This window comes from Antedon mediterranea, chromosome 6 (assembly GCF_964355755.1).
Source record: "Antedon mediterranea chromosome 6, ecAntMedi1.1, whole genome shotgun sequence".
NCBI classification, from domain to species: Eukaryota; Metazoa; Echinodermata; class Crinoidea; order Comatulida; family Antedonidae; genus Antedon; species Antedon mediterranea.
Window position 1 is genome coordinate 5,763,327 of NC_092675.1, and position 26,861 is coordinate 5,790,187.

Sequence of the window (26,861 nt, forward strand, 5' to 3'; positions counted from 1 at the left end):
GATTTGTGACATCTGAAAGTTCCGGCAATGAACTCCAAACTGGACTAAATTTGTTGCCGTCCTTCCTCCATCCCCAGTTTGCTGGGTCCTGTTCAACCCTGAATGCATCTAGTAGACAGTTGTACCACTTTCTGGCTTGTAGAAAAGACCGTTTCACATGTTCTCTTAATGCCGCAGATGTTGGGGGGGGGGGGGATATTTTCAATAGTCTGTAGTAAAAAGATATCGTCTTGCATCATTTACCTTCTTTCTACTGTACATAGTTACAACAAACTGTTCTAGATAATCTGTGTCACTAACATCCCCTACAGACAATGACATCGTCTCAAATTCCTTTCCTTGAACAGATGAAGTTGTATCAGAACTGCTAAAGGAATGAAAGAACAAGTAAGCGGCTGATGCTTGTGATCCAAGAGAAGTAATCTTGTGTATTGAGATATACTTCAAGTGCTTCCCCACTCCAAACTCGATCCAAAGCTTGTGGATGCCAGGTATTCTGTGGAAAGTTGACAATGAAATAACAACATCACTGTCTACAGTCTTGACAAGAATGCGCGGACAAATTTTAGCGGCATGTTAAACATGAACAAACATACGTTCATCTGCCTCTTCTATGTTACATGGCATCAGCGGTTTTATATTTACAGACTGGTTTGTTACAGCTCTGTATCGCTCTCAGAGACCCTACAAACATTCCGTGATTTGTGTCAATGTTCTCTACTACTTCAGTTACAATTAATGAAACAACTCTGATTTGTTGTCATCATATCTCGAATATGTGGTCCAATTGTTGGGCATGTTCCCACTGGCTTTGACGCCCCTCCTTACACCAGAGGTTTGAACGCGTACTAGCGCGTACTAGACTTTAAGCCGTCGTTAAAGTATCTATCGAAAACCAAATCTGGTCACGTCACTGATCGAAGTTGATGGTCTATATATGATTGTACGACAAAATGAAGCACCATTAGTTGCTGCCAAGGTGTTAGATGGACCAGCAATAATCAATATGCTCAGGCCCAATGATTCGAAGACAGTTTAAAGTCTGGTACGCGTTCAAACCGCGTCTCTGGTGTAAGGAGGGTCGTTAAAGCCAGCAGGAGCTTGCCCAACAATTGGACCACATTTTTTAGATTTGATGACAACAAATCAGAGTTGTTTTCATTTATTGTAACTGAAGTAGTAGAGAACATTGGCACAAATCACGGAATGTTTGTAGGGTCTTTGGGAGACAGAGCTGTAACAAACCAGTAAATATACAATCGCTGATGCCATGTAACATAGAAGAGGCAGATGAACGTATGTTTGTTCACGTTAAACTTGCCGCTGAAATTTTCCACGCATTGTCAAGACTGTACACAGTGATGTTGTTGTCAGCTTTCCACAGAATACCTGGCATCCACGAGCTTCGGATCGAGTTTGGAGTGGGGAAGCACTTGAAGTACATCCCAATACACGAGATTGCTTCTTCTCTTGGATCACAAGCATCAGCCGCTTACTTGTTCTTTCATACCATTAGCGGTTGTGATAGAACTTCATCTGTTTAAGGAAAAGGTAAAGCTACATTTAACGAGACTTTGAAAAAGATGCCATGTATGACTCCAGTTTTTGAGAGGATGTCATTGTCTGTAGGGCATGTTAGTGAAACAGACACAGATTATCTAGAACAGTTTGTTGTAACTATGTCTACTGCAGAACATTTAATGATGCAAGACGATATCTTTTTACAACAAGAGAAAGACTATTGAAAATATCCCCCAACATCTGCGGCATTAAGAGAACTTGTGAAACGGAAGCCAGGAAGTGGTACGACTGTCTAGATGCATTCAGGGTTGAACAGGACCCAGCGAACTGGGGATAGAGGAAGGACGGCAACAAATTTAGTCCAGCTTGGAGTTCATTGCCAGAACTTTCAGATGTCACAAAGGTTTTAATTCGCTGTAGACACACCGACTGTGATCTTGGATGCTGTAAATGCAGAAAGAGTGATTTACGATGTACAGAGCTGTGTGGTTGCCAGGGAAAATGTGATCTACAATAAGTGTCCGTGTTAAATGCATGTAATTATGAACATAAACAAATAGTGTAAAGCCAGTACGGGTTGAGCTACATTCAAAATGGCCGCCATGCAATCAAAGACGTTATACCAATATGTTTGTTGACCTCAATACTATATTATACTTTGTACCTAAAATTTTAACTGTAGGTACCGTACTGAAACATTTTGAGTTCGCCATTTTGAAATTCAAAATGGCCGCCATGCAATAAAAATGTCAGTTAAATACCAATATGTTTGGTTACCCATTACCATATAATTGGCACCTAAAATCAGAACTCTGTGTACCTTTTTAGCAGAGATACCTGAAAAGTGAAAATTTGAAGTCCGCCATTTTGAAATCCAAAATGGCCGCCATGCAATCAAAATGTTAGTTATACCAATATGTTTGGTGACCCCATTAACATATAATTTGCACCTAAAATCAGAACTCTAGGTGCCTTTTTAGCAGAGATATGCCTGAAAAATGAAAATTTGAAATCCGCCATTTTGAAATCCAACATGGCCGCCATGGAATCAAAATGTTAGTTATACCAGTATGTTTGGTGACCCCACTACCATATAATTTGCACCTAAAATCAGAACTCTAGGTGCCTCTTTAGCAGAGATATACCTAAAAAGTGAAAATTTGAAGTCCGCCATTTTGAAATCCAAAATGGCCGCCATGCAATTAAAATGTTAGTTATACTAATATGTTTGGTGACCCCATTACCATATAATTTGCACCTAAATTCAGAACTCTAGGTGCCTATTTAGCAGAGATATACCTGAAAAGTGAACAATTTGGGTCCGCCATTTTGAAATCCAAAATGGCGGCTTTCCCCTGACCAAATTTTGTGCAACCTTCCATTTCATATTTTTGACACCCTAATGAATAACTGTGCAAAGTTTCAGAATGTTATCACAATTTGAAGGATTGGGTCACTTAACAGGCCTACTATGACATGGACATCTAGGCCCCATTTGCTAAAAACAACCAATCTGAAGGCGTCAAACATAACTGATCCTACAAAATCTGTAGAACCAGTAAATATATTATATATTGGCATAGGAATAATTATAATTGTTGGAGCACTCATAATATTTGGTCAAGTATGGTCATACAGAAAAGATCGGGCTTATAAATTTTTAAAGCAAAATAAGAATAAATTAGATAAAGAACGTTTGATAGACGATAACCAAAACAATTGCCAAGAGGAAGACGTCGTTTAAAGTAAACCTTAGAAAGATATTCAATAAATAAATATATATTGAGGCAGTTTTAACTTATTTGATCTTGATTTTTGTCTATATCCTGCCTATGCAGCTCTTTGATTTTAAAAAAATAACGAAACAATTGTAGAAAATGCTTAGAGATTATGTAATTGTTGCTTATGTAACATTGAATGAATAAAGGAGGTGGTTAACCACAAAAGATAAAAATAAATTGATGTAGTTATTAATTATATTTACAATAAATAAATCACCCAGAATACTTTTCGTTCAAATTATTAGAAAAAAGGTAACAATTTAAAATGAATCAAAAGAAACTAGATTTGAACTCGTCACGGTGACGAGTTATTAGGATATCGTGCAACGCATCGTAACATGCACATGCTATTTATTAGCTGGCTTAGTCTACAGTAGGGTGCACCACAACGAACTGTGTCGACAGAGATAAAAATCCGCCATATGATGATGTCATAACATACTTACGGTCTAAATTTCACATGAATTCATATCTACAAAAAAATAGGTGTCACCAGCCATTCCGGGGAGCTATAATTGATTGAAAATAATAAGAGAATGTACTTTATATACAAAATGAAACGGTTTAATGTTAGTTCTCATCTCATTCATATGTTTTATTCCTCTGTTGTTCAATCAATCATTTCTTATAGTACTGTATTATTGTTTGGTTTTCTCATATCAATGTAAACAGTAAAAGTCAAATTCAGAGATTAGTAAATAAGGCCAGCAGAGTTATCGGTGTAGAAGTGAAACCTTTAGATGAAATGTTTAATACATTCATACTTCAGAAATTTGACACAATTATGCAAGACCCATCACACCCATTACATTCAGACATCATTATAAGTAGATCAGGAAGGGTTAGACTGACACAGAAAAAAATATCCACAAACCGTTTCGGATTTTCACCAATGTACATAGCATGCAATTTATTTAACAAAAACTTTTCAAGATAGTCCACTTGTATCATTTGTATTTATTTATATAGTTATCACATCGTATTATTTATTCTACTCAGGTACAAAACAAATCTCGAAATTGTTACCAATTTTGACAACAAAGTTATCTTGTATCTTTTATCTTGTAAAATAGGCATATTTTTACACAAATTTGCATATAATACCCATTTTAAAGCGCACGATTTAAAAAGTTTGACGTGCACGTGTTTACATTCATAATTCGTCAAAAATGAAAGGAACTTATCATAAAAGGTATACAAAACAACAAGTGCAAAACGGTCTGTCTAAGCTGCGTGAGAGGTAAGTACGTAAAAGCGCGTGCGTGACGCGACATTTTGTGAAAAATGTAAAATGCTTAAAATGTCCTTAAACGTGTAGAAAGTTGAAATTGATTTTGAGCAATTTAAACTTTCAATGCGCGCGTACGCGCGAAAATACAAATGTTCAAAATGTTGCTGATGATACAGGAAGATGACCCTTGACATGAAGCAAATATGTTTCATTTGAAAAAGGCTGTTAGTTTTGATTTTATAGTGTTGTTAAACTGCACAACTACATTTATACGTGCATCTGCTGGTCAAGTTACAAAATAACTGCTTTCGTCCTTTTAGAGATCTGTCACTAATAAAAAATGATCACAAAAAAAAATATTTTTAACAATAACAATAGGCTAGGCCTAACATAGAGCGATAGCCTAGTGAGAAAATTAAAAATGTGTGTTTACACTGTCAATTTACACAAAAGTACAACTTTCAGCAAGTGTAATAAAAAGAAATCGTACAACTCAATCATAATAGCCACCAAAATTACACCTGATACAGTAGCTCCATTAAAACTGTTACTTATCTTAGTGTCTATTGTCACTTCATGTTTATCTACTATATTTTTATCATGTTTGTAGTGGAGTGTCAACAGAGACAGTACAGATTGACAAATATTGATGTGTGATTAAATGTGTTTATTTTTCAGGAACTGTGACCATAAATGTTCATTTTATGGTATAAGTAATCTTATAACATAAGACATAATCTTAGAGAGCCACTATCTAATACCAAGTCATTATTAATTAAATCTGTTGGTCGTCACATATATTTTTTTTCTGTTTGTTTTGTTTTGTTTTAATTAATTTCCACACATTAATGATTATTTTACATAAACATAATACATTTAAAATGTGGAATTTACAGCATAATGGGCATGATGTTGATGATAACAATAGTTATCATTAAGAACATCGGAGATATTTTACTACTCTACTGTAAAGATATTGCTTTTTAGTTATCCGCTTGGTATACCAAGCGGATAACTCCTTGTTATTGTATGAGATCAACATTTTTGGTTATCCGCAACTTAGTTGCAGGATAACCCTTGTGATTGTAAATATCTTTTTCATCTTCTTTGTTATTAGTTATCCGCTTAGTAGCGGATAACTCCTTGTAATCGTCCTGTTTCATCATATTTTTTTTTTTTTTCTGTATTATACTTATTTCCTTCCGTCATTTTTGTGCGTCGCGTTTCTCTAAAACGTGTAAACAGAACATATCGTAACTTTGTCAACATATCGACATTTACGTGAACTTGTGCACCTCCTATTTTTGAATGACGTCAGAGTTGCGCAACGTGACTTACGCGTGATTTTATGAATTTCAATGATTGATCATAGACTGAAAACCAAACATAATTTTGTTTTGACACTTTGTGAAAATTTAAGTCACATCAAGCGCAAACTTTCTATGGATTAAAAATAGCATCTTTCACAAAAAGTTACGCGCGCACGCACGTTTAAAATTTTAGAGTGCGAAAAATCAACTTCTAATCAACTTTCTATGCGTTTCATGTCATTTTGAGCATGTCAAAAATTCCCACGCGCGCGAAACTTTTTACGCACGCGGTGCACACGTAGCGTTAAAAACATGCTTTTTTCGCGTGATTTATGTTTTTTCAGCCTTTTATAGTAATGTTACCAACTTTTAAACAATTTCGACTTAAAATTACGTCATACGAGCACGTCGAATTAAATAATTTGCACGCGTTTCTGATGAAAAAGTTTAAAAATTCGTCAAAATTATGCCTATTTTTAAACAGTCATAGATTCTAAACTACATGGAGAACTTTTTTTTAATTACATATTCTGGAAGTTGATGAGTTGTAGATATCGAATCATGCATTAATATGGCTAACCGGACATTGTGACGTCATCGTATGGCCACGCGAATATAAAATATAGGATTTTTGTCTCTTTCGTCATAGCTCATCACATTTAATAGAGCGCATCTCCACTTATTCGTAGTCGATTTTCATCCCGATTTTAATATATTCTAGGTCAATCAACTATCTTTTGCATGAATTAAAAAATTTTTAATTTTTTTAACGTCATCATGCCTAAAAATTTAAATTACGTTGGTCATTAATTTCATCTTTACAGTAAATTTTAATCTGTTATAGCTCGTAAGAATAAAATGAGATAATCACGATTAAAACGTTTTCAGGAAGCTATTGTATTGTAGATACAAAATCATGTAAAAATTGTGCCAATCGAATGTTGTGACGTCATCATATGGCCAGTTAAATACAAAAAGTCGTATTTTCATCTTTTGCGTTATATTTCATTACATTTAAAAGAACGCGCATCAATATTTCACGTATTCAAATTTCTACTACACGTTAATATGTTGTTGCTGAGATAATTTCATTCTGAAATTTCTACTTTTGCATTTCATTTTGAAACCGTCAAGATTTTAAAAATTACAATAAAATACGGGTCCCGTAATTTCACCTATTTTACACTGTTTGTGATATGTATACAGATTGTACCGTGTATACTATGTATATGACACAAAATAACAGAATTCAGAAATAACAACATATCATATTCTTCAGTTCAGGTCATAATGCCTTAATATTTTTCTGTGTGCAATATTCTAACGTATGACGTGCACGTGGCGTTTGTCGAGCGGATAACTAACTCGTCAAAGTGACGAGTTTCATGTCTAGTTCTTCTTTCTTTCCCGGATTTTTGTCTACAGCATATCCCCTATTGCTTGTGACTATATCATATATATAACTTTGTCATCATATGGACATTTACCTGAAGTTGTGCACCTCCATATTTTGAATGACGTCAGAGTTGCGCAACATGACTTACGCGCGATTGTATGAATTTCTATGATTGATCACAGGATAAAAAATAAAAGTCATTTTGTATTGACACTTGGTAAAAATTTAAGTCATATCAAGGGCAAACTTTCTATGGATTAAAAATGGCATGTTTCACAAGAAGTTACGCGCGCACGCGCATTTAAAATTTCAAAATGCGCAAAATTAATTTCTAATCAACTTTCTACGCTGATCATGACATTTTGAGCATGTCAAAAATTCCCACGCGCGCAAAAAAAATTACGCGTAAGGTGCGCACGGAGCATGAAAATCATGTGTTTTTCTCTTGAATTATAATTTTACAGTCTTTCGTAGTCATTTTAAAAAAGATTGACATCATTTCAAATTAAAATGATGTCATACGAACACGTTGATTTAGACCATTTGCGCGCATTTTAGTTGCAAAAGTGACAAAATATTGTCAAAATTATGCTTATTTTTAATCTATTATAGCTCTTCAGGATCGAAGGTGACCCCCAATTTTTTTTACTTATTATGTAAGAAGATAAATTGTAGATATGAATTCATGCAGAATTTTTACCTCTCGGATGTTATGACGTCATCGTATGGCCACACGAATGTAAAATATAGGATTTTTGTCTCTTTTGTTATTGCTCATCACATTCAACAGAGCGCATCTCGCTTATACGTATTCAATTTCCTCCGAGATTTTATTATTGTCTCTGTCAATAAACTATCTTTCGCATGAGTTAAAAATATTTTTATTTTTATGACGTCATCATGTCTAAAAATGTAAATAACGTGGGTCACTTCTTTTCATCTTTACAGTAAACTTCAATCTGTTATAACTCGTCAGAATAAAAAGTGACGCGCATGATTAAAACTTATTATAGAAGTTGTTGGATTGTAGATATGAATTAATATACAAATTTTGTCTATCTGATGTCCTGACGTTATCATATGGCCAGTTGAATTCAAAAAGTCATATTTTCATTTCTTGCGTAAAATTTCATTGCGTTTAAACGAGAGCTCATGTCACTTTTACGTGCCCAAAATTCTTCAAATTTGTATTAATGTAATTATTTAGATAATTATCTTCTAAAATAGTTATCTTTATGTCAATTTGATGACGTCATCGTGTTAATAATTGGATTTAAAAGATGGGTTTCGTAATTTCGTCTATGCTACACTGTATATAACATATACTACAGTGTATTCTGTAAATACTGTAATATGTTGTATGCTACAAAATAGGTACAATTCAGCACTGTAAACGTATTTAAATCATGTAATAGGAAGGCATAATAATTGTCGGCGTTCATATATTTTAAACGTATGTGCATGTTGCGTTTGTACGGATAACCCGAACTCGTCAAAGTGACGAGTTCAAATCTAGTTTTTCTGTATTATTAGTTATCCGCATTCAGCGGATAACTCCTTGTAATCGTCCTGTTACTTTTTTAGTTATCCGCATTGAGCGGATAACTCCTTGTAACTGTCCTGTTACTTTTTTTTTTTCTTTCCTTCTCCCCCATTTTTGTGTCTCGCGTATCTCAAAAACTTGTGAACATAACATGTTATAACTTTGTCAGCATGAGGGCATTCACGTGAAGTTGTGCACCTCCTATTTTTGAATTATGTCAGAGTTGCGCAACATGACTTACGCGCGATTTTATGAATTTCACATATTTAACATAGGTCAAAAACCAAATAACATTTTAAATTGAAACTTATCAAAAGTTTAATTTATATCATGCGCTAACTTTCTGTTGAAAAAAAATTGCGTGTTTTACACAAAGTTACGCGCGCACGCGCATTTAAAATTTCAAAATGCGCAAAATTAATTTATAATCAACTTTCTACGCGTTTCATGTCATTTTAAGCATGTCAAAAATTCCCACGCGTGCGCAAATTTTTACGTGTGCGGTGCGCACGTAGCGTTGAAAATATAATTTTTTCGCGTGATTTATGTTTTTCCAGCCTTTTCTAGTAATTTTACCAACTTTTAAACAATTTCGACTTAAAGTTACGTCATACGAGCACGTCGAATTGGACAATTTGGGCGCGTTTTTGATGAACAAGTTCAAAAATTCGTCAAAATTATGCCTTTTTTTAAACAGTCGTAATTTCTAAACTGCACGGTCAACTTTTTGTGGATGACATTTTCTGGAAGATAATGAGTTGTAGATATCGGATCATGTATTAATATGGCTAACCGGACATTGTGACGTCATCGTGTGGCCACGCGAATATACAATTTAGGATTTTTGTATCTTTCGTCATAGCTCATCACATTTAATAGAGCGCTTCTCCACTTATTCGTTTTCCATTTTCACCCCGATTTTAATATTGTGTAGGTCAATCAACTATCTTTCGCATGAGTTAAAATATTTTTAATTTTTGTCACGTCATCATGCCTAAAAATTTAAATTACGTGTGGCATTAATTTCATCTTTACATTAAATTTTAATCTGTTATAGCTCGTAAGAATAAAATCTGATAATCACGATTAAAACGTTTTCTAGAAGCTATTTGATTGTAGATAGGAAATCATGTGAAAATTTTGCCAATCGGATGTTGTGACGTCATCATATGGCCAGTTAAATAAAAAAAGTCGTATTTTCATCTTTTGCGTCATAATTCATTACATTTAAAAGAGCGCGCATCAATATTTTACGTATTTAAATTTCTTCTACACATTAATATGTTGTTGCCGAGATAATTTCCTTCCGAAATTGCTACCTTAGTGTTTCATTTTGATACCGTCTCCATGTTAAAAATTGAAATAAATGGCGGGTCCCGTAATTTCACCTATTCTACACTGTATATAATATATATACAGATTATACTGTTTGTACTATATACTATATGACACAAAATTGACAGAATTCAGCACTAACAACATATCATATTCATCAGTTCAGGTCATAATGCCATAATCTTTTTCTGTGTGGAATATTCCAACGTATGACGTGCACGTGGCGTTTGTCGTGCGGATAACTAACTCGTCAAAGTGACGAGTTACATGTCTAGTTTTCTTCTTCTTTCTTTCTCCCTCATTTTTGTGGCTCACGTATCTCAAAAACTTGTAAACATAACATTTCATAACTTTGTCTGCATATGGACATTTACGTGAAGTTGTGCACCTCCTATTTTTGAATGACGTCAGAGTTGCGCAACGTGACTTACGCGCGATTTTATGATTTTTTATGATTGATCATAGACTAAAAACCAAGCATAATTTTGTTTTGACACTTAGTGAAAATTTAAGTCATATCAAGGGCAAACTTTTTGTGGATTAAAAATGGCGTGTTTTACAAGAAGTTGCGCGCGCACGCGCATTTAAAATTTCAAAATGCGCAAAATTAATTTCTAATCAACTTTCTACACTGATCATGACATTTTGAGCATGTCAAAAATTCCCACGCGCGCGAAAAATTTTACACGCGCGGTGCGCACGTAGCGCTACAGACATGTTTTTTTTGCATGAATTATGTTTTTCCAGCCTTTTATAGTAATTTTACCAATTTTTTAACAATTTCGACTTAAAATTACGTCATACGAGCACGTCGAATTGTACAATTTGCGCGCATTTTTAATGAAAAAGTTCAAAAATTCTTCAAAATAATGCCTTTTTTAAAAAAGTCATAGATTCTAAACTACGAGGTGAACTTTGTTTTAATTACATATTCTGGAAGTTGATGAGTTGTAGATATCGGATCATGAATCAATATGGCTTACCGGACATTTTGACGTTATCGTATGGCCACACGAATGTAAAATATAGGATTTTTGTCTCTTTCGTTATTGCTCATCACATTCAATGGAGCGCATCACGCTTATCTGTATTCCTTTTTCTCCGAGATTTTAATATTGTCTAGGTCAATCAACTATCTTACGCATGAGTTAAAATATTTTAATTTTTATGACGTCATCATGCCTAACAATTTAAATTAAGTGGGTCATTAAATTCATCTATACAATAAATTTTAATCTGTTATAGCTCGTAAGAATAAATTGTGATAATTACGATTAAAACGTTTTCTGGAAGCTATTGGATTGTAGATACGAATTCATGTGAACATTTTGCCAATCGGATGTTGTGACGTCATCATATGGCCATTTGACTTAAAAAAGTCGTATTTTGATCTTTTGCGTCATAGTTCATTACATTTAAACAGCGCGCATCAATATTTCACATATTCAAATTTCTTCTACACGTTAATATGTTGTTGCTGAGATAATTTCCTTATGAAATTGCTATCTAAGCGTTTCATTTTGATACCGTCGCCATGTTAAAAATTGGAATAAATGGCGGGTCCCGTAATTTCACCTTTTCTACACTGTATGTAATATGTATGCAGATTATACTGTAGTGTTTGCATGTATACTATATGACACAAAATTGACAGAATTCAGCACTAACAGCATATCATATTCTTCAGTTCTTGTCATAATGCCATAATCTTTATCTGTGTGCAATATTCCAACGTATGACGTGCACGTGGCGTTTGTCGTGGTGCGGATAACTAACTCGTCAAAGTGACGAGTTTCATGTCTAGTTAGTTATCCGCTTAGTAGCGGATAACTCCTTGTAATCGTCCTGTTTCATCAAATTTTTTTCCTGTATTATTGGTTATCCGCACTTGGCGGATAACCCCTTGTTATTGTCAGGATCTTTTTTTTTTTTTTTTTTTTTTTTTTTTTTTGGTTATCCGCACTTGGCGGATAACCCCTTGTTATTGTCAGGATCTTTTTTTTTTTTTTTTTTTTTTTTCTATGTTATTCTTCTTTCTTTCCCCGAATTTTGTTCGCAGCATATCTCTATCTTCTGGCCAACATAAGATTGTATAACTTTGTCATAACGTTGACCTATAGCTATAGATGTGCAGCCAAGCTTTTGGACGATTTTGGAGTTGCGCAGCGCAAGTTACGCGCAATTTTATGAATTTCAATGATTGATCATAGAATAAAAACCAAAAGTAATTTTGTATTGAAACTTGGTGAAAGTTTAAGTTATATCAAGCGCAAACTTTCTATGGATTAAAAATGGCATGTTTCACAAAAAGTTACGCGCGCACGCGCGTTTAAAATTTCAAAATGCGAAAAATCAATTTCTAATCAACTTTCTACGCGTTTCATGTCATTTTGAGCATTTCAAAAATTCCCACGCGTGCGCAATTTTTTTACGCGCGCGTGCGCACGTAGTGCAAAAACATCTCTTTTTTGCTTGATTTTTGTTTTTTCAGCCTTTTCTAGTAAATTTACCAATTTTCAATCAATTTCGACTTAAAATCACGTCATACGAGCACGTAAAATTGAACAATTTGCGCGCGTTTTTGATGAAAAAGTTCAAAAATTTGTCAAAATTATGCCTTTTTTCAAACAGTCATAAATTTTAAACTACGCGGTGAACTTTTTTAAAATTACATATTCTGGAAGTTGATGAGTTTTATTTCTCGAATCATGCATTGATATGACTAACCGGACGTTGTGACGTCATTGTTTGGCCACTCGAATATGAAATATAGGATTTTTGTCTCTTTCGTCATAGCTCGTCACATTTAATAGAGCGTATCTCCACTTATCCGTATTCCATTTCCCCTCATTTTTTTATATTGTCTAACTCAATCAATTACCTTTCGCATGATTTACAATTTTTAAAATTGTGATGACGTCATCATGTTCAAAAGCGTCAATAACTTTGGTCACTTATTTTCACCTATCCTGAACTGTATGTAGTACGTTTACAGTATATAGTGTATACTGTATATACTTTGACGTGACACAAAATAGAGAGCGCACTAACATTTTTTTCAATGGCATAATCGTTTTTCTGTGCGCAATATTCTAACGTATGATGTGCACGTAGCGTTTACGCGGTGGATAACCTTACTCGTCCATAGTGAGGAGTTCAAATCTTTTTTTTATATTCTTCTTTCTTTCCACGAATTTTGTTGGCAGCGTATCTCTAATTCTGGTCAACATAAGATTGTATAAATTTGTCATAAGATTGACGAGCTGATGAATTTTAGATATAGATTCATATTCATTTTTTCTATCTGATTTCTTTTTTTCTTCATATGGCCAGTTAAATTTTAAAAAGTCGGATTTTCATTTCTCGTAAAAGTTTGTCGTGTTTAAAAAAACGCGCATGTTAATTTTACGTGGCCAAAATTATTTACCTTTTTAGAATGTAATTATTTAGATAATTTTTTAGATAACTATGGTTTTAAATTTTTATCTTCATGTTTCATTTTTATGATGTCATCATTTAAAAAATGTGAATAAAATATGGGCCTCGTAATTGTTTCTGTGCTTCACTGTATATCTAGACGTATGATTCAAAATAGACACAATTCAGTAAAAGTTCATCGTTTTTAAATGACCGCGCCTCTCACTTTTATGTGCCTGAATTTCCTGAAAATGTAAACATGTTGCAGCTCAGACAAAATTGTCCTATTGGATGCTGTGAAGTCATTCTATGGGTCATGCTATGAGATGATGCTATGGCCAGTAATTGGAAAGGTATTTAGAAAGGTAGGATTTTCATGTATTTTTGTCATAATTCATCACTTCAACATATTACGTATATCTCAGTCGTAGTGGCAAATTTTCTTTTTAAATTAAATTTGTTATGTTCTCGTTGAGATGAATTACTTTTCGAAAATGGACATGCCTTTATGTTTTTTTTATAACATCAAACAATATTATTCCCGTGATTTCAGCTCTGCTATACACCATAATGTACTCTACAGTACAACCAGTTAAAGAATTACAGAGCAGAGGAGACAATAAATTGTTATTATTATTCAGTGTTTTGATCTAATTGAGTTTAAGTTACAGTGAAACTTGCTTCAATAGATATAATAGTTCTAATAAAACTAATATCATCACACCATAACTGTTAAAAATAATATTTTATTTTAAACAAATAATAAGTATAAAATGTATGCATTTATAAAAGCTTTCATTGGTTAATGCAAATTGTACACAATTTTCAAAATTATAGTAGGCTGTTTATACTACAGTAGTTTATTTGGTGATCAGTAATTTTACATTACATTACCTACATTATATACATGTTAATTTGTGGATTAATTAAACGCATATTTATTAATCTATTTATAGAAGATTCTTATTTTTTAACAATCATTAATATAATTAATAATTTAATCATTTGCCGCGTTTAGACAATTGCTATGAAAGAGCGAATGACTGCATTGATGACTGCCTAAATATTCGGATCCTATTATAGTTGAAGAGATGAAACCATTCTATTAAACACCTAAAAAGCAAAACAAAATAACTTGATTATTCTTGCAAATGAGTAAATTACTGTGAATCTGGATAGATAGAAAAAATAAAATAAAAAACAACTATGCAACTGAAATTATGTATATACCTAATGAAGTATTGGTAATCGTATAAAACAAAACGTATTTTCTACTTCTGTAAAATGTAACTTTTTATTTTTAACATTACTTGAATACCGGTAAATATTGAAAGATTATTATGTGCAGAGATTACAACATTGCATATTCAAATTCAGAACAATATCTATAATAATATAACTAACATAAAAACAAGATTAAAATGTGTTTACTCACCAGATATTGTTTCTCCTATACAGGAGAATGACATGGGTTGAAGTTACAGATTATTTGCTGCTCCTGTTGCATAGATAATGAACTGATTATTCTTCCAAATGAGTAAATTACTGTATTAATAATTTCATGTGGACCTGGATAGATAGAAAAAATAATATAAAAAACAATTATAAAACTGAAATTATGTATAGACCTAATGAAGTATTGGTAATCGTATAAAACAAAACGTATTTTTTTCTTTTGTAAAATGCAACTTTTTATTTTTAACATTACTTGAATACCGGTAGATATTGAAAGATTATTATGTGCACAGAATATTCAAATTCAGAACAATATTTATAATAATATAACTGAAATAAAAACAAAATTAAAATGTGTTTAGACACCAGATATTGTTTTTCCTATACAGGAGAATGACATGGGTTGAAGTTACAGATTATTCGCTGCCCCTCTTGCATAGATAATAAATTGATTATTCTTCCAAATGAGTAAATTACTGTATTAGTAATTTCATGTGGACCTGGATAGATTAAAAAAATAATATAAAAAAAAAACAAATATACAACTGAAATTATGTATAGACCTAATGAAGTATAGGTAATGGTATAAAACAAAACGTATTTTCTTCTTCTGTGAAATGTTACTTTTTATTTTTAACATTACTTGAATACTGGTAGATATTGAACGATTATTATGTGCACAGAGATTGCAACATTGCATATTCAAATTCAGAACAATATCTATAATAATATAACTCACATAAAAACAAGATTGAAATGTGTTTAGACACCAGATATTGTTTTTCCTATACAGGAGAATGACATGGGTTGAAGTTACTGATTACTCGCTGCCTCTTGGGCATAGAGAGTCATAATGATTTTCAGCTTGTTTTTATCAAATTGTTTTTTTTTATTTGTATCCAGTTCTTTTTTCAATTCCTAAAAAGTTTTTACAGAAATATAATTCAAATACTTAAAAGGTATTGCTGCAATTAAAATTTAATTTGAATGGCTTCATGATAGCTATAATAAATTGGAATTACTTCAGCCTGTACTGAATCAAGACCTTTGCTATAAACATGATCAATCAATGTATTGTTTTCAGTGGTGGAACATGTAACATGTTGTCGGTATTCATTCTCTGACATTAAATTATTCACTCTGGAAGATTGTTTGAAAAGATTTTCGTTAAAATCACCCATTACAATACATTTTGTACTCACTTTTTGTAACTCTTCCAAATAGTTTCTCAAATTTTGACAGAATTGATTAATATCATAGCTTGGGGGTCGATAAATTACTGACACGGAAACTGAAATTGGACTTGTTATTAAAAATGAAACTGCTTCTATATCATAATTAGGTATGTTTAATCTGCTTGAAAACTTGTTTTTGGTATACACTGCAACGCCGCCATGAGCCTGATTTTTCATTTTGGAACTCAGATCATTTCTATTAGAATACGAATCATACCTTGTTTGGTGATACAATTTATACGGCTCAATATTTACTTCAAAAACATCGTCATCTTTATTCAACCACGTTTCAGTCAGACATATGATACTAGAATTCATAAACAAATCATTGCACTGAAGATCAGCAAAATGCTGTTTAAGTCCTTGAATGTTATGTAACATTATTGAAAATTTAGAATCCGAATCATGACCTTGTTTTTCACATTGTACATATGAATCCATATTATTTAAGCATTTCTTTATGTTTGGATCACAATAAATCAGATTAGGATTAAGATGTTCAATAGTAAGTCCAGATATTGAAGTAACACGACTGAGGGCTACGTATGCTTGTCCAGGTGCAAAGGTACTGTTAAGGCAAACTACTGCTTCATTCATTGTCAATCCTTGGACTTTATGAACTGTGCATGCATATGCTAATTTGAGAGGAAATTGTTTTCGACTATATTTATTCCCCATAGATTCTTTAAACATTTCAATTGCCTGAACACCGATGCTATTATTATCAAACTTTACTTTAATAGTTACTGGTTTGGCGTTATTATTGGGTTTGACTATTTCATAAACATGTCCCATACATCCATTCGTTAAGCCTTTTTTAACATCTACATTTTTAATCAACATCACTCTGGCATTAAGTGCAATCCACAAATAATTTAGTAAACTAGTTTGACGTGAATTCCGAGGTTTGTCACAAATTTTGCTCTGTTTCTTGGCGTTTACTACACTATCTTCTGCTTCAATGCATACAATGTCTGTACAGGTTTTGTGCAACATTTTTTTATTCCATTCATCAACTTGTTTATTGCGTGGGTAAATATGAACAGCATCTTCACATTCTTCCCCTGTTTCACGTGATTTTAAAACAAATAAATCGTTATCAGACAAACAATCATGTTTTTCTTTTGTACGCAATTTGTTTAACAATAAAGCAAATTCTTTATCTTCTTTTTGTCTCATGATTTGGTCTAACTGTACTTGCTTAAAGTTATCTAACCACAGTGAGCTTTCCAATGTGTCTTTATATAACGAACTGCCCATCACTGGGGGTAACTGATAAAAATCACCAACAGCAATTACTGAAATGTTACCAAATGGACTATCGTTGCGTACTTGTTTTATTTGCCTTAATCTTCCGTGGATATACCAAAGTAACCTTTGATTTACCATTGATATTTCATCTATAATAACAATTTGCAACTGACACAACTGATTACGAAGTGCACTTATTTTTTCTTCTCCAAGTGGTTGATACGGAAGTGAAATATTAATCGGGATAGACAAAGCGCTATGAATTGTTTGGCCTTTAATATTATATGCTGCGATTCCTGTAGGAGCTAATTTCAATATTGACAAATCATCGGGATTTTCCATAATTTTTCCAAGAATACGTGTCGCTTCATTATAAATACAGTTTACCAAATGACTTTTTCCTGTACCAGCGCCACCAGTTATGAAAGTGTAAAATGCTTCAGGTTTTTTACCATTAGCTTTGTCTAAACACCATTGTCTTGTCTTATAAAATATATGTTGTTGTTTTTCATTTAAAGATCGAATCATTTTGTTCAATTCTGGTCTTGGAATATTAGATGAATTAGACTCTACTTTAGATGTATGATTTTTTTGAATTCCAAAATCTGGAATGAAAAATTCATCTTCTTCATCATCAACCTCTACATTTGGCTTTGGGTTGTCTAACCTTTCTTTTTCGCTTTCTGGACATAATAAACTCCATGCATCTTCTTGTGGTCCAAATTTTGATAAACATTCCTGTGCTTCTTCAACATCATCAGCACTTTTTTCATATTGTTCCATGTTTCCATGAACTATTGACTTTACCGTTTGTAATTGACAGTCACATAATTTCACACATCCTTCCTCATGAAATTGTTCGTACGTTTCAAAATTTGGAGGTTTTAACTGTTCATCTTTTCGAAATGGTAGAAATAACTGAAGTATACTCAAAAAATATTTCTCAGGTGCTGTATCCATTGGAAATCGAGGGTATCTTACTATAGCATTACTAGTTCGTGTTCTTTTTTGGATGAATCCCAACTGTTTTTTTAACTGAAATACATTATTTTTTTGTTTGTTTCCTTTCATTTCTGATGAACTCAATATTCTATATTCCGAACAAAATTTTGCAAGGCACATTTTATTAAATTCAGAACTATTAGGTCGAGCTTTATATTTGTCGATCTTATTTGGCAACCATGCACTTACATCATCATCTTCTTTGTTTTTAATTACACTTAGTGGTAAACTCATTCTGACAGGATTAGGTCCTACTGGGATAAATTCAACTTTCCTTGAACATTCTTTTAATCTTAAACTACAAACACGATAAATACTTTCTTGTGCAGACACTTCTCGATTATTCATATAAACATTACCAAGTTTTCGCAAACTTTGCCTAGCATCTTCATTGCCTTCTTTTACTTCTGATGCTGCATGATTTAACAGTAAACCCATTTCACGTTCAGATTTTGACATATATCCTATAACGTAAATTATACATGCATATACATTTGTAATATATTGAATATCCATATTAGCATTCCATGCTCTCAATAAGGAAGGATTATATTGATTTACCCACACATCTTGAGGGTTTCTCTTTATAACTATTTTTTCCTCAGTAGCTACACAATTATTTGCTTTCTCAAATGCACTCTGTGTAATACCTAAACTTTGGAAAAGTTCTATTGCATTTTTATATGTTTCTTCATTAGTCACAGCATCTTTTACTGAGGTTAACAGCTCCATTGCTTGTTTATTGTCATCATTATCATCATTGTCTTTATCCACAATTGTAGGTCTCATAACAAATGTATTTCCAGAAGGTTGTCTGGGAAAGTTAAATCTGCAATTTGTTCCCTTTTTTTTACATGATTTAGAATGTCTTTTACTGTGAATTTGCACACTTTTAACAATTTCATTCAGTTCACGATCTACAGTTTCACATGGCACAGCACAAGAAATATATTTATCAACAAAATTAATAACTTCATTATCTTTATCTGTACCAAAAATAGGAGCATTTTCAACCCATACTAACATATGAACATGTGGACTTCCTCTCATTTGAAATTCAATTCGGTAAAAATAATCTACGACTTTACCAATAGGCTGTGCTTCAGACAAAATTACATTTTTCAAAAAAGTATGAAAGCGTTTATCAAACATTCTGGCAACAGTCACTGGATTTGATTTCAACAAATTACATTTATCTGCCCATTCTAATTCTTCAATGTTTCTTTGGTCTCCAGACTGACTTAGCAATGTCGTCATTATTTCTTTCCAACGGAAATCAGCACTTGAGAATGAAAGAAAGAATGTTGGTTTTCCAATCTGTCTAACCATTGCTATTATATCTTTTTGTGTAGCTTGCCAGTACGGTGGAGTTCCACGAATTTGTTTTAGAAATTTATAACCCCTATCAGATTTTAAAATCTCCTGAATTTTGGTAACATTTTTTAAATCGGATACAGTAACTTTGCTAAAATCATCTTTTTTACTTGACCCTTTTCGCAATGCAATGGAAATACTTGATAAAATTTGTTGAAGTTCATATAAAGATTGAGCATAAAATATGAATTCTGTATTTTGTGCAAACCTGTTATCTATATGCATTAATCTATTGTGAAAATAACGTCCAAGTGTTATTTTAACATCTCTCGTATCATGGAATGTTGGTTGTCCTGTTGGAAATAACACTGGAAATGATTTTGCTTCATTGCTTTTATTACTTAACAATGCAATAGGACTATTATTTTCACATGGTGCACAACAAATTATGTCATTAAAATATTCATCAACCAAATTCTGTCGCCTGTCAACAGGTTGAAGACTTGTATCAAAGGTAGCACCACATAATCGGTCTTCTATTTCTTCTTCTTTTTCTTCTTCTTCATTGTTTTCATTTTCATTAGTAGTTTCCCTTTCGATGTTATCTTCAGATAAATAATTGTGCCATTCTTCATTAATAGCTATATCAAAATAGCACTTGTTATGATCTTGTAAATATTTAAGAGCTTGAATAACATTGGCAGTGTTAACAAATTTATATTTGTAATAACCTTTGTAAGACAACTTTCGCTTCAATTTTACGGATATTAATTGATCATCAACCTGTGGTCTAGGCAGCATTTTAACAGTTTCAATAGTATTTGAAGGTACACATACAACAGGTCCATGTACTCCATGCTGTCCACCTTTAGGTAAATTCATTAATTTCATAAAAGGAATGTTTAATCCAATTAAATGCTGCTCTAAATTATTTAAACACCTGAGCTCAGGAGGAATATCGTGTAGTTGTAAATTGTTTGAATTGGCTTCTGCAGGAACTTTCCCGTTTAACATTTTTCTGTGGCATGTGAAACAAATCCATAAACGACATCTTGGTGATTCGACAAATTGACAAGGTTTATTACATTCATTATTGCAAAGATGCAAATACTTTTCATTTATACAAGCCTTATTTTTGTATTTAGCTTTGATGCACTTCATAACTTGATCTTTGAATAACAATTTAAAGCATACACAACAAACATATTCAGGACCACGAGAAACTGTTCTCCTGAAGTTTTCTAAAACAATCTCAAAATTAGTGTTTTCTGTTTTGATTTTTTCCCGATTCTTCATGTTTTTATTCATGATTTTGTTTCGGAACCCTTCATCACCATGATACTTTTCTGTAAATCTTTGCTTACACTTTTGCTTACACCTTTGACGAAATTTTAAATTACCTCGATATTTCTCAGCCAATTTTTGTTTACAGTTTTGTCTAAATTTCAAATTACTCCGATACTTCTCTGCCAATTTGTCTTTACAGTTTTGTCTAAATTTCAAATTACTCCGATACTTTTCTACCAATTTCTGCTTACAGTTTTGTCTAAATTTAAAATTACTCCGATACTTCTCTGCCAATTTCTGCTTACAGTTTTGTCGAAATTTCAAATTATTCCGATACTTCTCTGCCAATTTCTGCTTACAGTTTTGACGAAATTTCAAATTACTTCGATACTTCTCTGCCAATTTTTGGGTAACATTTTCTCTGAATTTGGAATTATTACAATACTTCTCTGCTAATTTTTGCTTCAAGTTTTGTTGAAATGTTAGATCATTGTGATACTTTTCCTTATTTCTTTGATTATTGTTTTGTCTAGTTTTATGTCTAAATATTGTATCATTGTTATATCTATTTTTCTTTGTTTCTTTCAAATTTTGCCTATACTTTTCATTAAATTTATAATTTAACAAATTGGTGGCTTTTTTGGTTGTTCGGTAATGCAAATTAATGTTGTAGTTATGTCTAGCTTTATTTCGTACCTTACCATTATATTCAGGATCACATCTATACATTTTGTATTGTCTTTTTCTGTTATCTTTACTTTTTTGGAATTTATAATCATCATCATCACAATATTTCATTTTTTGTGCCTCTTTTACTTTACGTTTCTTTTTTTCTCTGTATACAGGATCACTTTGATATTTGTTTCCGATTTCATTTGTTTCTTCTGAATTATTTTTTTCTTCTCTTTCCCGTTTAATTCTCTGTCGATTCTTAGCACTTTCTTTTCTAATTCTATAAGATTGTTTTCGTTTTCTGCTCAATATTTTTACTCTGCTTTCTGAACAAGGTCTTTCAACAGTTTTACTCTGTTTGTGTTTTGGTTCTATATCTTCAAATGTGTCACAAGTTTCATTTCGCGTTTGCTTTCGTTTCTTTGTTGTAGAATTCTTTACAGAAAAATTCGCCTCTGTATTTGACAGTTTATTGTGGGATGTCACGTTCATATCAACTTTTCCTGTTGTTTCCTGAACATTATTTTGACTAACATTGACAGATTCCACTACATTAAAATGCACATTCATGGTGTACAAAATATATATACCATTGTCAGTTGTAACATCATCTATTCTTCCCGGCTTTTTAGCAGAAAACAATTGCCACGTCAAAAGTTGATCATTAAATGAATAAATATCTGTATTAAGCAAGTTTGCCATTGCACTTATTTCAGTATTGGATGCCCACGTTCCATTATCCATTACTCTTTTTTTTAACACATATTCCTTAACTGATCTATACTCGTGACTAAATGTATTAATAAACAAGTCACCAGTCTCCAATAAATGATTAGTAATTGCTCTTCTTAAAAGAAAATGATTATCTTCAGTACCAGAAATAATGTATGAAATTGCACGATAAAAACAATTACCATCACCTGTAATATTCGTAATTTGAAGAGGATGTCCAATCTGACTAGCTCTGTTAATACCACAATTCATATCGGTATGTTCACAATGAATGCCTACTTCATTACACATGTTTTTCTTTTGTGCTTCTGAGATAGGAATAAATTTAAAATTCTCGTCAGGTCTTCTTTCATACTGAACATTAACAATTTCAATATCACTATCACTTTGCCATCCATTACTTGATGAGACATGACCTTCTTTATTATGTTTTTTGCCTTTAACGTTAGAATCAATATTCTTGTCTGGTAATCCTGTACTACATTTATATTGATAAGACGTACTAGGTTCATCAACATCGACATTTCCAAAGTTGCTTTGTTCACAATTATCATCTAGCACAGAAGCGGAACATAACATCATAGACTTATTTTCAATATTTACACCAGTCAGTTCAAACTCGGTGTCATGTAAATTACAGTTCATTGACCTTGCTAATCTTATACAATAGTCGTACACACCTTGCCAAGATGTACTGTAAAGTAAAATACTCTTTCCATGCTCACTAACACGACCAAATCGATCTCTTGCATGTGGATCAAATATAAGGAAACCATTTACACGTTTAATAATAGAAAATGTGCTTCTGTTGAAATTCATAAAAAATGCATCATGTTGGTGTAATTCTTGTTCAAGAGCTTGGTTTAATGACAAGGCTCCATACTCAGCCATAAATTCGAGATTCCCATCTATTATGCCAAAAACTGATTCTTTGGGAGATATTACAAATGTGTTATCCAAGATATCCAATTCTTTCGGCAGTTCAGAAATCATTAAAAGGTCCTCGTGCATAGTGGAATCTTTCTGAATGTAACGGTACAACTCGTTTCCAAGAGTCAATATTGTATCAAGGTCTTTGGTGTAAAAATCATTTCCATTCCTCTTTGTAGAATAAAGAATAGCTACAAGACTATTTGCAACACACTGTTTACCACTTGCAAAGCCAAATCTATAATTCCCTTGATTAAAATTACCCTGTGCTACAGTTATATTTTCATTACTATTATATACTTGTAATTCATTTATTGATTGTGTTTTCTGCCTTTTTCGTGTATTTTTTTGTTTTGGTACATCATCGATTATCAATTCTTCCGAAAAATTATTTTTTGTTAAAATTTCAATGTCCACATCGATAGTATGTTGGTCACATTTAGGTTTAGTATGGGACCTAATTTTTTTAGTCATTGCTTTTTTGCATCCGTCATCAATTATGAATACTTCATTTTCCTCAAATTCACAACTTGCACATGTTTGATTTTTATGATCTGTACCATTACTATCAATTATTCTACTTCTGTCATTTATTTTGCTATTATTTTGTGTTTTCGCATCTTCAGTCGCTGTGTTGTCGTTTTCTACAGTACATTCTATTTTAAAATCCTCGTCAGTTTTCGTTTCAGAATTGTCATTATTACCCATGTTCTTTATATCTTTGCCAAACCGTTCCATAGTATCGCAATCATTCTTTAAATTCACATTACCTTGTGCTTTTTTGTTATCAATCTTCTTAGTTTTGACAAAACGACCTTTGTTATTTCGTAAACGTTTCGAACCACCACCTGATTGTTGTTGTATTCCGTTTGTTACTTTTGTATTTTTCAAAACATCACACATAGGCCTACCACTGTCGTCAAATATTGTTTGTGAATTTCCCAATACATTCGTTTTAGAATTTTCTTTGTTGTATTCTCTGTAAGTATTTGTATTCATATTCCATTCCATTTTGTTATTATTTCGTCTTTCATAGAAATCTTTTACACCTTTGCCAATATATTTTACACCTGGTTCTAAACTTATACCATTTATAACGGGCTTTCTCCTTTTCTTATTTCCTCTATTTTTACATCTTTTTTTTTTGTTGTCGGTTCTTTTCTTTGATCTTACTCTCATCCAATCACTACCAAGTAAATCTTCACTTCCTGTTTGTTGACATTTTAATTTGGCATTATTACAACGTTTTTCTTTATTTTTCGTTAATTCTGGAAAGTCTGCAGTGACAGATTCATCAGGTTCTAGAATCGTATATCTATTGAAATGACAGGGAATACCTATTTCACCCAACATGTTATTAACAAAATTACTATTCCCACACATTGAACAAATCCAAATTACCCTGGAATTACATAGTTTGTCTTCAAAAACATCTCTTACACATTTCACATGAAAATATTGACTACAACAGTCACATGTTATGCAATTGTCGTCTACTTTCACTTCAATATTACAGAAATCGCATGTATCATCAAACTCTGAAGTGACCTCTGTACCATAAGATAATATGTTTATGATATCATCAATTATTCCTTTAAATTCAGTTGTATCTTTCATAAATTCACAATTGACATTACCTGTATCATCATTTCTGTCGTCTTTGACATTCTCAGTTGAACAGCATTCATCAAGTAGGTCCAAGATGTCATTAACAACTATTTTAAATTCTGCTGTCTTATCCATAACTCCATTATTAACATTACCAGTTGTATTGACAAAAATCTGCTTTTTACTTGTAACTTCTTTATTCACATTCTTACACAAATAAATTATCATTGTAAAGATAATCAACAAAAAGATACCAACTAATGTTATGAATTCCATATCCATTATTCAAAATTTGTATAAGAAACAAACCTACAAATTTCTTCAAATTAATAAACTTTGTATTCTGCAATTCCAATGAATATTACAATTAAGTTCTTTTTATCAATTCAAGAAATCCTTGCTAAAACAAAATAAATTATTAAAATTCCAAAAACAATTCAATTATATATTGTCTTTTGTTTCTATGATTTTTAATTTTTGTCCTAATTTTTTTTCTTTTAATATATTTTTTTTTTGTCTGCTTTTTTTTCAATAGTTCAATTATACAATTTCACTGAATAAAAAAATTAGCTTCTGCTTAATATTGGCTTAATGAAATACTATTTAATATTATTATAAATATTATTTTAAACTTCTCTTTAATACTTGGTTGTGCTAAATAGTTTCAGATTCTAATTTTTATTCTTTTTACAATTCTACTTAATAACAGATTCAAATAAAAGTGATCTTTAAATCTTCTTTAATTAATTCTTTTGTAATAAACTCTGTTTAATATTTATTTCTTTATAATAAGCTTCTGTTTTATTCTTCAAACTTTTGTTTGTATAATCAAACTTTAACTTTACACTTTTGCTTTTGCAAAAATGGTTTTGTAATAAACTTTTGTTTATTAGTTGTTTCCTTGTGATTAACTTCTGTTATCTTCAAGGTTTTACACTTTTGCTTTTGCAAAAATGGTTTTGTAATAAACTTTTGTTTATTGGTTGTTTCCTTGTGATTAACTTCTGTTATCTTCAAGGTTTGACACTTTTGCTTTTGCAAAAATGGTTTTGTAATAAACTTTTGTTTATTAGTTGTTTCCTTGTGATTAACTTTTGTTATCTTCAAGGTTTTACACTTTTGCTTTTGCAAAAATGGTTTGTAATAAACTTTTGTTTATTAGTTTTTTCCTTGTGATAAACTTCTGTTTACTTCAAGGTTTTACTGAATGTTTCAAAGATACTTTTAAAAAATGTTTAAAAAGAAATTGTGCATAAATATTAAAATTCGGTAACCCCTCGTAGAAACTCTCTTTGGAGAGTGGATCTTTTTCTAAAGACCCGGATCTCTTCTGAGATCCAGTGGGTTTATATAAGACAGTCACCTACAATAAAAGAAAAAAAAAAGAGTTAGTTATTAATTTTAAGATACACTGTACAGTACTAAGAATTACAGTCAAACAATTATAAATTGAATCAGTAGATAAATCAGTGTTTTTACAAATACCTAAATAATAATATACACATCCCCCCTGTGGAATGTAACATGATCTATTGGGCCTAGCAAAACAAATTAGGACCAACTCATTACTAAATTCAGGATAGACCCATTTTATAAAATTGCAAATTTATGTCTGGAGAAACTGACCACCACATTTATGTTAAAAAGGATGATTGTCCCAAATTTTGAAGTAAATTGTGATAATATATTTGTGACTTTGGTTTATACAATATAAATAAATCACTATAGAAGATATTTTGACCTAAAAATATGTCAAAACTTCATTACATGGAATGTGTCGGAAACAAATTCTTTCATAACAATTTCACCTTCAAAATTAATCTGAAAATAGGTTTAATTAT

At 32.0% G+C, this 26,861-nt stretch overlaps 1 protein-coding gene across 1 annotated transcript; it reads right to left on the reverse strand.

Moving 5' to 3' along the window:
- Nucleotides 1–201: 201 nt before the first annotated feature.
- On the reverse strand, nt 202–25,248 carry LOC140051884 (uncharacterized). The gene is made up of 9 exons (XM_072097216.1): nt 22,069–25,248; nt 21,354–21,540; nt 20,060–20,960; nt 18,667–19,879; nt 18,049–18,393; nt 17,478–17,958; nt 16,012–17,288; nt 15,807–15,907; nt 202–496 (listed from the first exon to the last, which is right to left on the reverse strand). The coding sequence occupies exons 1-9, from the start codon at nt 25,246–25,248 to the stop codon at nt 202–204; spliced, it is 7,980 nt and encodes a 2,659-aa protein (XP_071953317.1).
- Between the last annotated feature and the right edge of the window lie 1,613 nt (nt 25,249–26,861).

Excerpts from the sequence above, each read along its gene's own strand:
- LOC140051884 (XM_072097216.1), bottom strand. The coding sequence starts at position 25,248 with ATGATAATTTATTTGTGTAAGAATGTGAATAAAGAAGTTACAAGTAAA. Across the intron at positions 20,961-21,353 it reads ATTGGCAGAGAAGTATCGGA|ATCAAGTTATGAAGTGCATC; the intron begins GTAATTTTAAAT and ends TGTTATTCAAAG. Across the intron at positions 17,959-18,048 it reads AAAAAAATCATACATCTAAA|ACAAGACAATGGTGTTTAGA; the intron begins GTAGAGTCTAAT and ends ATATTTTATAAG.